General features: G+C 48.9%; 1 protein-coding gene across 4 annotated transcripts in view; it reads left to right on the top strand.

Annotated features, from left to right (window-relative positions):
• Positions 1-17,219, top strand: part of LRIG1 (leucine rich repeats and immunoglobulin like domains 1) — a 114,394-nt gene that overhangs the window by 47,041 nt on the left and 50,134 nt on the right. For all 4 annotated transcript variants that reach the window (XM_058562597.1, XM_058562588.1, XM_058562606.1 and 1 more), the window contains one exon: positions 31-105. In XM_058562597.1, the coding sequence (XP_058418580.1) occupies positions 31-105 (75 nt within the window). The remainder of the gene's footprint in view (positions 1-30; positions 106-17,219) is intronic.

Raw genomic sequence — 17,219 nt, 5'->3', positions numbered from 1 at the left:
ATTTAAATGATTAATTTCTTCTTCTTACAGGTACCTCAATAACAATGAGTTGACAGCCATACCATCGCTGGGTGCTGCCTCATCTCACATTGTCTCTCTCTTTCTGTAAGTGGTGCCGTTTGGGGGATCTTGGGCAGTGTGGTAAGGCCGTGGTATTATCTTACTGACATCGGGTGGCAGGAAGACTCGTGTTCCCGTGCTTGCTGGTGAAGAGCAGCCTTTCTTCACGTAGCCCTAATGATCATGACAGATGCCTTGCTTGCTCTTTTGGGGTTTGTAGAATCAAAACCTGGAAGTTTTGCCTCATCTCTCATTTGAGGGGGAAGTTCGTCTTTTTAATGCCTAGAGGTAAATAAATTTAAATTTTTTGCTCCTAGAGGTTAAGCTGCAATTTGGGTGAATAAACTGGATTTAAAGGAAGGTGTGTGAATTATAAGACAGTAAGCTCATCTTTGTGCCAATGAATTTGGTAACGTGACTCAGTTCACTTTTATGGCTTTAAAAAAGAAAATACCCCTAGTCCCCTGAAATCAACATAAAAGTAAGGGATTTGATGTCATGGTCAAGTGTTAGACGGTACACTGGAAGTGAAAAAGGGTGTAAAGGGACTTAAATGAAAAAGAGAGGAAGGAAGCCATGGGGGCTGTTAACGTTGGAGCTGTTAGGAGCCTTTGCGGGAGAGTTGAGCACCCTGAGTGACCCCCACTTCTTCAGCAGTCAGGTGGAGGTGCAACTCGCCCAGAGGTCTTTCCAGATATACCAGTCGTGAGTCCAACAATTTTCTCGACCAGATTTTATTGGCAACTTCCTCAGCAGAGTACCTCCCTCTTCATGCTGGATTTCCTGTTTCCGTTCCAGCGCTGCATACTTTTATTTTGCTGGTGTTGTAACTCGTTTGCTCACCTGTATGTATCTTTTCTTGACACTGAGGCTCTGCAGGCTGAGCAGAGGGACTTGGCGGGAAGGCGCCATCCATTGATTGGTGGTGTAGCTTGCAGGTCTCCGGTTTTTGCTGGCAACAGGCCCTGTGTTCAGGAGGTGCTCCGTCCTTGCGAAACACGGTCTCAGCTTAACCCTTTTGAAGGCGTTGTGGGGTTGGGAGAGCAAGGCTTTAGAATTGTGGCCCCGCTCTGTGGCCCAGACAGACAACTTCATCTCTCTGAACCTCATTTTCCTCATTTACGGAATGTGTTCTTGACCTGTTTTACACGTGGGGAAAAGTGAGGCTGAGGTTCCAGAGAAGTGGAATGTATATGAAGCTCCTGACATCATGCACCGACACAGAGGTGTTTGACAGATGGTGGCTGCTGCTTCTGACTGGTGGCTAGTTGTCACATGGCCCCCTGGGCCTTGGCCTGATCTCACCTTTAGGGCCACAGGATTTGTGAGTCAGTCCTTGTTCCTGTGAAGTGCTGAACAGAGGTTGTGGCCCTTTGTCCCAACATGGACAGGCAGGGTCTGATTTTTGTACCCATCAGGCTTGTGTGTCCAGCATCTGGAAGGTGTTTAATGTTGCTAGCTAAATTAAATGAGTTTGCTTTACCTGAGGCTAATTAGGGATGTGATAATCCCTTGTCTGTTCGTAAAGCAAAGCACTTGAAGATGCTTTGAACACCTTGCTACTTAAAGTACGGTTCATGGACCAGCAGTGTCATACCAGTGCTGACCTTGTTAGAAACGCACAACCTCAGGCCTCATCCCAGCCCTGCTGGAACAGAAGCTGCTTTAACAAGGTCTCCTGGCCATTGGCCTGCTCATTCACATTTGAGAAGCACTGCTTTCCCTCCCCTTGCTTTTGGTTGGGTAGCCAGGGCCACAGAGAACATCTTTGTGTTACGAGACAGGAAACCGAGGCTGCCTGAGTTCCTGTAAGTTGCAAAGTCGAGAGTTGGAACTGAGACTGGACACAAATGCCTGTGCATCGCTCCTTTATCTCCCCCCACGCACTGGGTGCAGGAGTGTGGCAGGTGACTCGGAACCACTCGGTGCCAGAGACGGGCAGGACCCCCAGCTTGCCCTGAGGGCCTGTGGCACTTTGAATCTCGCCTTGCTCTACTGACTAAAAATACATTTCTGTTCCTTGGCCCGAGTGCCCGGAGCAGTGGGGCTGGTTGGCCTTGTTCCTGCTATTCCATTAGACAGCGTTAAAATATGTAAAGCAGAGGGAAAAAAAAAAACACTCCTCCCAGTTTTGATTCAGTTTGGAAAATGCAGGTTAGCATTGGCAGCCACTTCTTTGGCCTGAAGCTGGGCTCCATCTGACTTGGTCAATGATTTCTCTGAAACTACAGAAACTGAAGGGTCTTTATCTTCCTTTTCTCTGAGGGGCCTTTGTTCCCTGATCTTAGACCGGCTGCCTGAATTTAGTGCTTACAAAGTTAGGTTAGCAGCATGACATCTGGATAGCAGGATTATAGACAATTGTGCTATCATCCTTCATGCTTTTCTGTATTTCCCAAGTGGATCCTGCAAAGGACCGAGGAGAAGATAACAGAGTGGGCGGTGATGACCATTACTTTCCCACTCTGACCTACGAAGACCAAGTGCTTAGCATCTCCGTCCACGTGGTGGTCCAATCGTTCAGGCTTCGAAGAGCATGTTTTGCTGATGTGTCTGTGGCTTTCCAGAACTTTAAAATTAAAAGGTGTCACATGTTGAACGAACATTTAGTAGGTGCCTTCTGTGCCCCTGCAGTTGGAGCCCAGAGGCCGTCCCAGAGTGACCTCATGAGGATTCACTGCCATCACATGGGGGAAGCCTCTGACACGTTGTCTGAAAATGTGGTAGGTCAGTTAGCTCAATAAGTGTTCACATTGATAGTCCTTAGTCTCCAAATTCTTATTCCCATCTCATCTCCCCTTTGTGGGCAGGAGGAAGATGAGAAAAAGCATCAGTATGTGCAAAGGGAATAGATGACTGAGGCCCTCTGAGTTAGAGGAGCCAGGACAGCTTTCTTAGGACAAGTTCATAGGCAGGTGCCTCGCGGAAAACGGTGGAGCAGGCATATAGCCAGCTGTGTCTCTGATGCTGTTGGGACCTGGGACACATCGCCTTTGTCTCATTTGTCGAATGAAGGGGTGAAACAGATGGTAAAAGTACCCTTGCAGCTTTCATATTCCTTCTGTGACCTGGAAACTGAGAGCACGGGCAATATTGTCACGAAAGAAGTCCTTGCCCCACTGTCCTGTAGCCACTACTGCTCTATTCTGTCAGCAGAAGTAGCGGGTTTGTGGTTTTCAGCTCAGACACCTGTAATTACGGACTTTTGCCTCTAGGTTTTCTTTGCCTCTGGAAGTTGGCTCTTCATCTCTGTTTGGTTTCCTGGCTCCTTGCTCTCACGACAGTGCTCGGATCCCTCAGACACTAGGGCCCTCCTTTGCTGAGGGTCACAGTTGGGAGGGGCTTGTGGGAAAAGATCTGTTTCACATCTGGCTTTACTATCGGGGCTTCAAAACAGTTTTCCACCGTTTTGGGAATTGGAGTCATTCAGTAAAGTTTCAATTGGTTAATATTTTCTGATTGAAAGAATCTAATTCAATTAAAGTATTTGTCAGAAAGCAGATTTATTTGCATAATGTTCTGAGGATAATGCCAAAGCCATTTGTTGTTAATAACAAGAAACCATTAAACTCAAAGAAAGCTTTTAATAGGATTGCGTCGGAGTGAGGGAGCTAATTTGATAAAATAGTTCTCAGAAAAAGCAACGGACTTTTGTTAATTGGGGGCAAAATCGACCAATAGATTTTCACGTTTGAGATTTCTTTTTTTTAATTTGAAGTCCAGGAAACTCAAGTTACGATTCCCACGGCAACAGTAATTTTGGGTGATGCGTAAGTGACATTTCTGGGGAGGAAAAATTTCCGCTTTTCCTGTAGGGTTACTGCACTTCTGTCATTGAGGAGGTTGGTTACAGTGGAAATGGTTGGATTTTTTTCAGTCCTGGGAGTGAAAAAGCTTGCTGTGAAATTGACTTCAGTTTTAAAGGAGGGCAGTGCTTAGTCTCCTGTTTATTGGCTGAAGCATGTTTCCCATATGGCCCTTGGCTTTGTCCACATAACTGCTTTTCCAGTCGGAGGGTTTTAGACCCTCTCCCTTCCCCGTGCCTTGTCATTCAGTCTCCCCATGCCTTTGGCCCAGAGCAGATGGGAAGGTTGGGCAAAGATGAGTTGCACACAATTCCTTGTGGCTTTGTAATAGTACTATTAAAATCTCTTAGGTTTAGGTTGTGTTGGAAAACACATTGAAACACCTTTTACTTCTAATCTTGAAAAAAAGTTTTTTGAAAACTTTTTTTTATTGAGATAAAATTAACATAAAACTCTTAAGAATTTTAAAGTGTACAGTTCGGTGGCTTTTAGTACATTCTCAGTGTTGTGCAACCATCACCACTGTCTAATTCCAGAACATTGTCATCACCCCCAAAAACATCCCATACCCCTTAAGCAGTCACATCCCCTATCCCCTTCCCCCTAGCCCCCTGGCAATCACAAATCTGAAAACTAATTTTTTTTTTGAGGAACAAATGTTTCTCTCATGTTAGCAAGTGTACCTTGGAGACATAGACTATGACTAATTTAAATAAAAATATCAAAGCGCAATTTAACCACACGGTTATATATTTTGCTGTGACCTCTTAGCTGAAGAAAAACTGATTAGGTAAACGGGATGGAATAGTTAACATCTCTTTAACGTAACTTCCGGAGAATAAAACCTGAAAGGAATGAAAGCTGGTGTCCTGTCTGTGACCCCAGTCAGAGCGAGTTCAGTGGAAGGAGCCCTGGGTGGAGTTGAGGGAGCCCGGGGAGGCCGTGAAGGATGGAGCCTCTTCTCAGGCTGAGTCTGCTGGGGAAGTAAAATCAATAACAATACTTAACTCTCGGTGTGCCTAGCAAACCGTCTAGAAAAAAGCGGGGCCAGATCAATCTTCTTTACAGCCTCGTTAATGGGAAGATCAATTCACATTAAAGCTCTATTCAAGAGCAGGTGTGGAGGGGAGGCGGTGATGATCTGGCTGCTGCTGCTCAGGGCTGGGGAGAGGAATTAGTCCCTCAGAGGGCCCAGCCTGAACACCAGGGAGAAAGGGACACAGAACTCACCTTGGGAAAATTAGGCAGGGCCTCGGGACCTGAGCTAAGGCTGTTAATAATCAGGTGTGAAGCACAGGTGAAATTACACTGAGTAATAAATAGTTGGCTGGCATTCCTATGTGTGTGTCTGTGTGTGTTGGGGGGTGTGGAGGGCAGATTTATTCTCCCCCTAAGGAGTTGGTTGTGGCCCCTTGCCTTTCGCCTCACTTAGCTGGCCTTAAAACTTTCTTGATATTGCATGACCTGGAGGAAGGTCATCACTTGTAGACATAATAGAGAATTGATGTTCAAATCTTTTTTTACACAAGATGTTTATCCCCATACGTATGAAATAAGAGTTGGTCTCAAAACGTTGCATGGTAACCTCAGACAGTGAAGCTCTTCGTGTATTGACACGTAGCTGGACTTGTGGCAACTGTAGGTCTGTATACAAGGTGAGGTGGACATGGCAGTTCTCCCCAAGGTAAAGGATCATCCGTTCTTCCTGTGGAGGGATTTGCTAGAACATCCATGAATCATCAGGTTAAGAGTGGACTTAATCAAGTTTGATAGGGAGAAAATGTGGAAATGGACAGATGACTCCCCATTCTGCTACAGAGAGGCTTCCTCCACCTCAGAACCCAGGTTAGCCTTGCTGGTGAAGGAAGGCCAGTTGACGTGGGTGTCGGTGTAAAAATAAACCCTATCCAGGCAGTTGGTATCTTATTTGCTCTGAGTCTTTTTATGTACTGTTATCAAGAGTGTGGAATTAATAGGGACTGAAACACTTCAGGAAGAAACTGTGGACAAGGCTGTGTTTAAAAAGCCCTACGTCGAGTTTTAAGTGAATGTCTTTGTTCCTGGAGCAGCCAGTGGCCAGTTGGGTTCCCAGACTCTAAAGGGAAGCTACGCTCCTAGTCAGAAAACAGCACCACAGGAGAATGTACATAAAATGGGGGCTGCAGTTCCTCTTCTGCGTCTTCAGAGACGTGCTCATGTTCTTGCTCAGATTTTGTTGGTGTGAATGGAATCTTTCCTCTGGATAGAACGCCACACCCATTCACCTGGGAGATCATGGCTTCCCCATCACCTGTGATGTTCACCTATGAGGTTCTCCAACTCGACCCTCTGTCAGAATCACCTGGAAGGCTTGCTGAGACCCAGATGGCTGGGCCCCAGCCCCGGTTTCTAGTCAGGCAGGTCTAGGATGAGACTAAAGGATTTGCTTTGCTCACGAGTTCCCAGGTGATGCTGATGCTGCTGGTCTGGGGACCCCCTCTTTGGCACCACTGCCTGCGCTTATATAGGGATGGGGGGAGCCCCAGTGCTCGTGTGTGGAGTCCTTACCAAGCTGCTTGGCTTTTGGAAGGCAGTAAATTGTTTAGACAATGTCACTGGTGTGGCAGGAGGCATTTGTTTAGGACAGTGGGGCTCAAAAGCCCTGATAAGGCATTTACTTCTGAGAAAAGTGCCAGGGGCAGTGGGCACTGAGTGAGCATGGGCGGAACAGATCTGCTGTGGCTGCCGGTTTGAGGCCCGCAGCTGTTATAAATTTGTCTCTGCTTAATTTGCTGTTTATTGGTGAGCAGACCTTCCCCAGTTACTACAGAGGCAGGGAGCCTTCGTGCACAGCCAGGCCTGCAGGAGACCTGTTATTATCTCAATGTGTGGGTATTAACGGCTCTCCTTACAGCCCTGCCTCCCTGGGCAGGAGGAGACGCTGCAGGGAGTCGACTTTAGCGCCACTTACCTTCCTGCTGATTATCAGTCACTATTATCAGATAAATCTTTGCCCTCGCCTAAGACTTGAATGGTACCGCTTTGTTCCAGGTGGAAGTTAAAAGGTCTGAAAAGTGGGCAGTCCTCCCGTGCCCTAATGGGGGAGTTAAAACTCAGAGCCCACACCTGCCCCCCACCTGTGTTGTTTATGACCTGGTTACTCACCTCCTGTTTTCCCGGCCTTCTGCCACTGGCCGTCAGTGGGCAAAAGAGATGAAAGGAAAGCGGAGGAAGCCCAGAGTGGTTCATGTGCAAGGCTGCTGAGGCCGCTGTGAGTTGTGTGGGCGTGTGCCCCGCGTGAAGCCCAGTGTGAACACACATGCCCCGTGGACCGGAGCTCCTGCCCTCGAGGAACCGGCAGTCTCGCTGCAGAGAAAGACGGGTAAACAGACAGGTGTAATACAGGCAGGGCTGGGGAGTGTCTAAGGGGCTTCTCACAGCTGTCACTGATGGAGTGCAAGACAGGGAAGGTTCCCAGGCAAAGTGACATTGTAGCTGAGGCTTCCCTTGTGTGGACCTCCTTTCTCTCCCCCTACAAGTGAGCGTAAGTTACAGGCGTCAGATGGAGCACCCTGTCTGCTCGGCCACCACAGTGGGTACTGGGAGGAGTACTAATAGGACATGGCTAGTTCCATTTTAAGGCCTGTTTGCTCCCCTCCCCATGTTTTTACTTTGTCAACGGGCAGGCTGAATGAAGAGCCGGCAAGCTTCTGTGGGGAGGCAGAGCGGGACCCCTGGTTCTTAGAACCGCAGCCTCATCAGATGCGGGATACCACCAACGAGCCTCAGAATAGAGGATTAAACACCCAATTTACAAAGAAAGCAGCTCTCTGTGCCGGAAGCTTCGCAGGGGTTCTGTAGTGCAGACTGCCTCCTGCCCAGAGTCTAAATGAGCCCTTCGCTGGGAAAGGAGCCGCTGTGGTGGCCTCCGCCGCGAGCCTGCCAAATTACCCACAGTCGTGACTTGTCATTTTCCTTCTCCTTTCTTTCCTTTTTTTTTTTTTTCTTTCTCTGAGTGGGGGTGGTGAGGCAGCCAGATGAGCCGCACATCTGTAAGTCATTTGCTGAGAAGGTGAAGCGAACACCAGCTGTGGGGTCTGGGGAGCTGAGGAAGGGGAGAGAGCCGGTGGAATAGGAACTCGTTCAAGGAGGTCACTGCCCTCTTTGGGAACTCGGTAGCGTAAGTTCTGTTGCTGAGAGTTGGCTTTTGTTGTGTGTGTGCCCCCCCACCCAAATTTTTTCTGCCAACCATGTAAGCCTTAAATGTAGTCCGAGAACCAGTGGGGATAGGGATGCTGGTGAAGCCGGGATGCTCTTGGAGGGAGGCACCTCCCTGCTCCAGCAGTGGGTGCACAACACCTTCCAGGGCTCTGTGAACTGGCCCAGGGAGTGGAGCCTGTCGGTTGCACAATCTCCTGTGTGAAAGGAGCTGGCCCCTGCCCATATCAACAGTCTCTTTCCAACTGGGACCATTTCCTCCTCCCCCTCCCCCTCGCCCACTTCCTGCAGGTGGCCTCTGTAATCCACCTACCTCTGGGGAAGCCTCATGAGCGTGTGCACCTAATCCAAAAATGGCTGGCTCGACTTTGCCCCGCATGGTGACCTTGCAGGGAAGGCAGGGCCTATTGTGTCTGCTCACACCTGGGAGCCATTTTCAGCTTTTATAGCCCAAGTGGAAGAAATGTGTTTGCATTTATGCCGGGCCTTCCTTTCATAAGGCCTGTCATTGTTGGGCGATACGGAGGGAATGTTCCATTCACCCTGCTGGTTCAAAGGCGAGGGTGTTTCAAGATAGAATAGTTTACTCAGTGTATTGAGTTGAGGCATACACAGTTGCCGTTTTTTGTAGTTCAAAAGTGGTTAAAACATTGGCCATCTCGTTTGGTTCAGGCTTTCGAGATGAAAAATTGCATTGGCCAGTGTGTGGGGTACACTAATGTTGGCTGGCGTTGCTCTCCCTACCTTCTCAGGCCTCATCTCATGGAATCGCCTCTGTAGTCCCAGGAGACAAAAGGTCTATTGTTAAGTGCATTTTATAGATGAGGCACCGGAGGCACAGAGAGGGCAAGAAACACCTGAGGTCACACAGGAAGTGGCAAAGGTGGGTTGTGATCTCATTTCTCTCCACTTCTGGGGTTTGTGCTCACTGTGTACGTGGAAGTACGTAGTCTGGGAGCCTGGAAGGGTCTTGTTATTTCAAGTGCTGACATATCAAATTGTGTTGAGGGGAAGCTTCGGGACTGTGGCCAAAGGGCTGTGGTGTTGCTCTGGGGTGCGGCCGAGAGCCTCTTCCCCAGGCAAAGGCACCTCTTCCAGTGGAGTGGGTGCCTCTGCAGCGTTGCCCTCAGGTGAACTGACTTTGGGCAGCCCGCGGTGTGGTTTCCATTAACTGAGACAGAGGACCAGTAAGTGCTTCTGCCCTGAAGATCAAGCTGACCCTCCCCTCACCTCCTGATCACACCCACAGGTTAGCTGTTCTGAGCTGGTTACGGTCATCCGTCTTTTAAGGGCACAGTGAGGGAAAACCGTCTTGCTGTCAGGTCTCTGCAGAGTCCGGACTTGTGGATCAGTTGTGCCAGCAGCTTCTCGGATGGCGGCTATCTGCCCTCCAAGACATCACTTCAAGGCGGATTCCTCCGCCGTTTCCTCACTTCCTGGATGCCTTTCAAACCCAAACAGCTGAGATAAAGGTGCCAATTTGTGCTGCTTTCTTCCCAGCTCATTCAGCCAGATGAAAATGTGTGCTTCGGAGGAGGGCAGGGGTGTAGGATGCACCCATGTGGCATTCTCGGGGGGTCCTCTCTAGGGGCCCCTGGTCTCTGCTCAGCTGGTGTGGTTGTAGAGTCTCTGGGGCCTAAGAAATAGTTTATCTTTGAGGAGGGATATGGGGAGGGCTGCTGGCAAATGAGTTTGTGAAGACCGGGTAGCTGTAGGAAAAATGTGGGTGCGCATGGATCTCTTCACCTGACATTGGTTCCTGCATCACAGGGCTGTGTTCTCCTGGGCCTCAGTTTGCTCACTTACACAGTGAGGTTTGCAGACACAGCGGGCTGTGAGGCTGCACTAAATACTACATACACTGTCCTCAGTACTGTGTGTGGTGTCCAGTGAACGTGCACCCGGTGGTAAATAGACACTGCTTTACCACTGACCACTTTCTATTGAGCACCCTCCGGGTGTGGGTGCCGCTGGCCTTGCTTTGCTGCTGTGTTCCGAGGGGGTTAGGTGTTCTCCATGCTGAGCGGAGAGGCCCAGAGGTGGAGCAGAGGCTACTGACATCCCCTAAAGACAGACCTCACTTGCAGGCACCCCTTACGGCTCGCTGTCTTGTGGGCCAGTTGAAGTCTGTAGATAATCTCCATCTGTGTGTGTGTGTGGGGGGGGGGGTCCTTAGCTGCCTCAGATATTGGTCCCTGTCACGGGGCTGTTGAGAGTAGCCGTAGGGTTGGTAGCCCCCTCTTCTCGCTGCCTGCTCCTCTACCTGGGTAGGTGCAGCAGAACCCTCCTGAGGAGGTTAAGCAGAGCCTCCTCTCCTCCTTGGTTGCACAGTAGAATGACCTGGGGAGCTTTATAAAACACACATCCCAGGCCAATTAAATCCACAGCTGAAGGCTGCTGGGGAGGGGCGGTGGGCAGAGGCACTGGGGTTTTTCTAAAGCTCTGCAGGTCATGTCAGTGTGCAGCCAGAAGTTTTCATGAGCCACAAGCTGGGTGATTGCTTGTGAGAGATTTTGTCCTCTTCCCTCGCATACCTGTCACCTAAAATACCCAGGCTCCCTATCCTCTTGCTCTCCGCTCCTCCTTTTCTGTTTCTTTTTCTCTCCAGGCAGAGGGGAAATAAATACTACGGCTGACCTTCAGTTTAGCACTTAGGATTCTGCGGGTTCTTGTTAGAGGGTTACTGCCTCCTTCAGCACTGATTTAATTGGAGGATACTGTGAAGTTAGCCACTTAAAAATGACTGAGAAACTGCTTTTGCCTTTGTGGTGTGTGGGGAAGGCTGTTGGGCCTGATGAGACTCCACCACCTCATTTGGTGATCACAGAACTTGACTGGATTTGCAGCCTAATCTGGGTCATTTCTTTCCCCTGAAAGCTGGCCACCCATCTCGCACTTGCATTCTACCTGTAAACCAGAGAAGTCCCATTATGATGGTGAAAAAAAGAAAAACCCTCTTCATAGTCAAATGATAAGTAAAACTTACTTTAGGCTCTTTAAAAACCTTTTTCTTTAAAATTCCAAAAGTAAGCATTAGCTCTTCTTTAAAAAACAAAAAAAGGATGGTATGTAAATAGCTGCTATAGAAAGTGAAGGTCCTCCCTGATCCCACCCAAAAGCTGTGTTGTAATATAGCAAAATTCTGGTGCTAACATTGAGATGGGTGATTACATGATGGGATTTCGTGAGGGTTGTGTTTGGAATTAGACCCTTCGATAAGTCACAAAGAGTAACTAGAATTTGGAAATGGGAAAACAAATCCCTTTGGACTTTTTGAGAATGTGACGTTTTCTCCACATTAAGTATATTCTTTTTTATAAATGGGAAAACAGCGCACAGTGAAGTTTTTCTGCCTCGTAATTGTTGTTTGGTTCTGGGTGTCGGATTGAGGACCGGCCGTTCCAGGGGCGCCCCGTCTCCCGGCCCTGCCCACTGCTGGGATAAACCCCTTCACCGCCTGGGGCTCCTTATGGGCCAGGCTGGCCCCTGACCCTCTTCCCTCATTCTCTAGGCTGTGTTAACAAGAGCCCTGATTGGGTGATTCTCTGGCAAGTACGTGGTTCCAAGTAAGAGTCGAATGCCTGTCTTCACTTTCCCTCGTTCCCCTAAAAAGAGCTCTGGCTCCTGAGAGACTCAGTCAGTTGTCCAGGGAAGTGGGTTCAGGGAACAACGTGCTGCTGTGTATTGCGGACGACATCAGATCAGTTTCCTGGGTGAGGCCCGGCTTCCTCCTCTCCCTGCCTGGGTGGCCTTCTCTTCTCTGGGAAGAGAAGGCACATTGGTGAGGGCCCCACCTGCCTCTCATATGGCTGCTCCTTTGTGGGCATTTTAGCCCTTTAGAGAACCTTGGCCCATTCTTTGCCCACCTCCAGCTGGATTTTAAGGTGTGCGAGTGACTTCTCTGCTGGCAGGAGAAGCTCCCCTCACCGTCCTCTTGTCAAGACATCACCCAACAAGGTGCATCCTACCTGTTGACCCCAGAATGCAAGTCAGCCTGCCGTGAGGTGGGTGCTGGTACCCTGGGAACAGGGAGGGAGCATCCCTTCCTGGAGTGCACAAGGCCTCCACCTCATCAGCGTCAGTAGTGTTCAGAGAGGAACCAGTGTCTGGCCACTCAGTTTCCAGCTCTGCCTCTGCCAGAGACCCCACTATGGGATCTTTCACAGGTCACCTCTACTCTTGGGGCTTCTGTTCCCTCATCTGTAAGGAAGGGGCCTGGTTCGATATCAGCCACACTTAACCAGGGTCAAGAAAACACATGACTACTTCCCCTCCTGTAGATCTGGGGTTGGGCCTGGCGTGTGTGTTCTTTGGAACAGATGTCCATCTCAAGTTGAGAACTGCTGTTGTGTGACCCACCATCTGTGGGAGGCTCAGATGCTTATAAGTTCTGTCTGGTGGGCCTGCTGAGTGCCCGTGTTGAGAAGTCTGCTTAGATGGTACAGGTGTTAGCATCCTAGCCAGCTCCTCCTGTCCACTGCCAAACCTGAGACATGCAACCCATCTCTAAAGAGGGTCCTCACGTCCTCGGCTCCAAAGGCGTCCAGACTTGGCCCTTCTCTTCCTCTCCTTGTTCCATCCCCACATGACCCCCAGAGAGCTCTGACCTCATCACTCCCTACTTGAGACCTACCATCCAGTGAGGTGCCTGCCTCCTGGTTGCCCTGCAGTATTTGGTGAAGAAATGAATGAAAGACCCTTTCGGGCCAGCCCTGTGGCTTAGCGGTTAAGTGCATGCGCTCTGCTGCTGGCGGCCCGGGTTCGGATCCCGGGTGCGCACCGACGCACCGCTTCTCCAGCCATGCTGAGGCCGCATCCCACATATAGCAACTAGAAGGATGTGCAGCTATGACATGCAACTATCTACTGGGGCTTTGGGGGAAAAAAAAAATAAATAAAAAAAAGTTAAAAAAAAAAAAAAAAGAAAGACCCTTTCGTGGCTTCCCCCGTCACCTGTGAGATCAAGTCTCAGCTCCTTCCGAGTTAGCCCCTGGTTCCCTTTCTTCCTGGCCTCTCTGCTTCCTACCTGGAACTGTACTCCAAACCACACATGATGGAAGCCCACACAGACCGTGTCTCTGGGTTCCATGCCTGTTCATGTTGTCACCTTGGTCTGGAATGGCTGTCCCTCTCCTGACCTCGTCCCCCGCAGCATTGTGTCCCCATCTGTCAGTGCTCCCGTCACATCTGTGTCTCTCTTTCTCCTTGACTGGAGTATGCACTTTTTCGGGCACTGAGGGACCGGGTAGGAGGACACCATACCGCAGTCAAATTTACCTTTTTCTTACAGCACCCGCACGGAATAGGCATCCCATACATGTTTGAATGAATGAATAAATGAAGGACTAAATGAATGGGTCAATCCAAGAATAAGCGATTCTGGAGTATAGGGCAGATATTGGATAGTTTTAGGCATTTATTGTCGAGGTAAAGGGACAGATTTGGAATGGTAATAGCAGCAATGGTCTGTTAAGGGTTGCTAGACAGCGTGGCTCTTCTCAGCCAAGAAATAAGACCACCCCCCTTTCCTTGATTTATTGAAAACCTGGGCAAAATGTTACAGGAGACAGAGTCGTAGTGGAAACTACCCCCTGGGAGACATTGTGGTCTAGGGGAGGCGTGCGAGCCCTGGGGTCCCCTTGTCCAGGTCTGAATCCTCATCCTGCTGCTCCCCAACAGCAGCTTTCCAAGCCTCGGTTGGCTTAGATATGAAATTGCACTTACCCTGGCACAGGTGTTTCAGGAGAAGGGCTTTCCTGGTCTCTGCTCCCCTGTGAGGGGGCAGCCGATGGTTTGGAGAAAGGCTTTCTCCAAAGTGAAGATGGACAATCACTATAGATCCCTCCATGTGTCCAGCCCATCCTGTCTACTTTTCCATAATCGGAAAGTTCAGAAAACCCACAGTTAAAAGTAAGCAGCCGCCTTTGCTACAAGACGTGTCAGAGCCTTTAGTAATGAGCAGGTGAAGTGTGGCGTTTCCCTCATAAAATCAGCCCTCTAGAACAGTTGTTCTGTGAGATATTAACATTGCTTCATGAAAAAAGGGTCTTGTGGTCCTCTAAGTTTAGCAAATGCAGAATCGAGCAAAATGGGAAGGTATCTTGATTCAAGCCCCCATCAACACGTTTCTTTTGCTGACCTGCTTTGGAAGTCTGCCAGAGCCGGTGGAGGATCCATGCAGCCATTCCAGAACCCTTTTCATGGAACTCCTCCCGAGGCTAGTGCTCCAGGGATGACGCTTTGGGAATCTCATGTCTGGCAGTGCAAGCCTGACCTGTGTCTGCTGCCAGCTTGGCCAAGTTGTGCTGGGGCTCAGCTAGAGGACACGGAACCGAACGACAACTCCTGATATGGCAGGCAGGGACCAGTGGTCATCTGTCATCTTTATCACCTTTCTCACCAGGAGTCCAAGCCCCTGTCCTTTCCTAAACGGTGGGAAGTAATTAAACACCTCTTGCCTGTCCCTAGATTTCAGAAATCCCAGAGGCCAGCAGTATTTGGTGCTTGACTCTTAGAACTGAGTCATACTGGGTAAGCTTCTGTTGGTTTGAAGGAAAAGCTGGAGACCAGTGAGGGAGCAGGTTGGCTGTCAGATTCCAGATGAATTCCACCAGGGCCTCTATTTGATTCCACCACGAATGTCATGACATGTTTTACTGTTGTTTTAATTAAACTTTTTATTTTGAGATAATTGTAGATTCACAGGCAGTTGTAAAGAATAATGTAGAAAGATCCTCATATACCCTTAACCCACTTTTCTCCATTAATAACATCTTGTAAAACTTTTCATAACCAGGATATTGACATTGATTCAGTCAGGGTGCAGAACATTTCCATCCCCACAGGGATCCCTCATGTTGCCTTTTATAGCCGTACCCATTCCCTTCCTGTTCCCACACCCTTGGCAATCTCTAATATGTTCTCCATATATATAATTTTTCATTTAAAGAATGTTATATAAATGGGGTCATATAGCATGTAACCTTTTGGGATTGGGTTTTTTTCAGTCAGCATAATTCTTTGGAGATTCATCTAGGTTGCTGTGTGTATCAGTGGTTCATTCCTTTTTATTGCAGAATAGTATTCCATGGCATGGATATACCACATGTTATTTAACCATTCACCTGCTGAAGGACATCTGGGGTGTTTCCAGATTTTGGCTGTTCTGAATCAAGCTGCTATGAGCAGTCATACACAAGTTTTTGTGTAGACATAAATGTTTATTTCTCTGGGATAAATGCCCTGTAGTCTCATTGCTGCGTTGTATGGTAGTTGTGTGTTTAGTTTTTAAAGAAACTGCTATGCTGTTCCAGAGTGGCTGTACCATCTTACATCCCCACCAGCAATGTGTGAGTGAGCTGGTTCTTGCATCCTGGCTGGCGTCTGGTGTTGTCAGTATTTTTTTATTTTAAGCATTTTAATAGGTATGTAGTGATATCTCATTTTGGTTTTAATTAGTATTTCCCTAATGGTTGCTGAGGTTGACCATCTTTCCTGTACGTATTAGCCATCTGTGTATTCTTTTGGAGAAATGTCTGTTCGTGTCTTTTGCCCATTTTCTAATGGGATTGTTTGGTGTTTGGCTGTTGAGTTTTGAGAGTTCTTTGTATACTCTAGATACTAGTTCTTTGTTGGATGTGTGGTTTGAAAATATTTTCTCCTCGTCTGTAGCTTATCTTTTCATCTTCACAGGCTCTTTCCCAGGCAAATGTTTTTAATTGTGGTGAAGTCCAATGTATTAATTTTCCCATTTTTGGATTGCGCTTTTAGTGTCAAGTCGAAGAACCTTGCTAGCTTTAGAGCCTGAAGATTTTCTCCTATGTTTTTTCTGAGACTGTAGTTGTGTTTTACATTTAGGTCTATGATGATATGTTTTTTAAAACCTGAAGCAAAGAAGAAAATCGAAGCTTGTGATTTCCAGAAAGAAAAAGAGCAAGTGTTGGCTCCTGTGGGGACCCAGAACAGACAAGACTAGGGGATGCTGTGGTTCTGGGGTGGAGAGAAGGGGTGTGGGGACGGTGCCACTTTGATGTTGCAGCGGGTCTTATCATGCTCAGGGTGGATGAGAAGGACTGCGTTGAAGGGCCAGCTCCTTAATCCCACCCAGCCACATCCTTACCCCTCCCAAAGTGCATGCAGATCCACTCTGAAGGCTTGGGAAAGTGCGTGGTAAGAGATATCCTAAAGCATATGATCAGGAGATCAAAAGTCTTCCAGATGGGACAGGAAGCAGGCCTGGTTTTATTTTTAAAGGCACATCAGTGGTATCACTCCCCAGAGGGGGAGGATCTTGTCTTGGAGGCCGCAGCCAAGTGCTGAAGCAGCTTCCTCCTCTGCTGGAACTGCAGAGCTGCCAGGAAGCTGGCATGGGAAGCACGGGGAACGTGCTAGTGGCCGGCAGAGGGGAGAGTTCCTTCTGTGGCCCTCGAGGGAATTTCAGGGGCACCCCAGCACCCACAGTCCCATCTCTGTCCTCTGAGCCACAGGCCGTCTGATGAAGCTTCTTGTGCCTCTGTTCCTCCAGAAAACAGCACAGCCTGGAGTCACCAGTTACCTGGGCTTGCGTGCTGCTTAGCTGGGTGACCCCAGACCAGGGCCTTACCCTCTCTGAATCGGATTAGCAGGTGCCTTCTCTAGCATGGTGGAGAACGATGGATGAACAAGTTGCTGCTCCTTGGAGAATGCCCACTTCCATCCTGTCATACTTACCACCTGAGGAAATAGAGCCGCTCTCACTCACTTATTTAGGGACACACCAGTCATCTTACATATAAATAGGGGAGGTCTGGCTGGGCCCTGCAGCGACTGTGCGCTGACATGCTGCAGGCTGCGGGCCTGGGAGGCCCAGGTGTGCATGTGGAAGGGGAGCGGTGTCATGTGCAGTGGCCCAAGGCGGGATTTGCCCCTTCTGCATCATCTGCAGAGTCAGATCCTGCCTCTGTTCAGCTCGCAGATTCGTGGGGTGGCCCTGGTGGATGGCAAGAAGAGGTGGGAGACACAGGGTCCCATCAAGAGAAGCTCTTTTCCCCGGGGCTTCTGCTGCCTGCTTCTGTTATGAGGCAGTTCCATGTACCAAGTAGGGTTGTGGGATCTGAAATCCTGTCTGGGCTCCAGCCCCAGCCGCACTGCTTCCTGCTGCATTAGCCTGTCTATGCC

This window comes from Diceros bicornis, chromosome 2 (genome assembly GCF_020826845.1).
Source record: "Diceros bicornis minor isolate mBicDic1 chromosome 2, mDicBic1.mat.cur, whole genome shotgun sequence".
In the NCBI taxonomy this organism is placed as follows: domain Eukaryota; kingdom Metazoa; phylum Chordata; class Mammalia; order Perissodactyla; family Rhinocerotidae; genus Diceros; species Diceros bicornis.
Note: the sequence above shows the minus strand (reverse complement) of the source record. Positions and strands in the feature narration are given on the sequence as shown.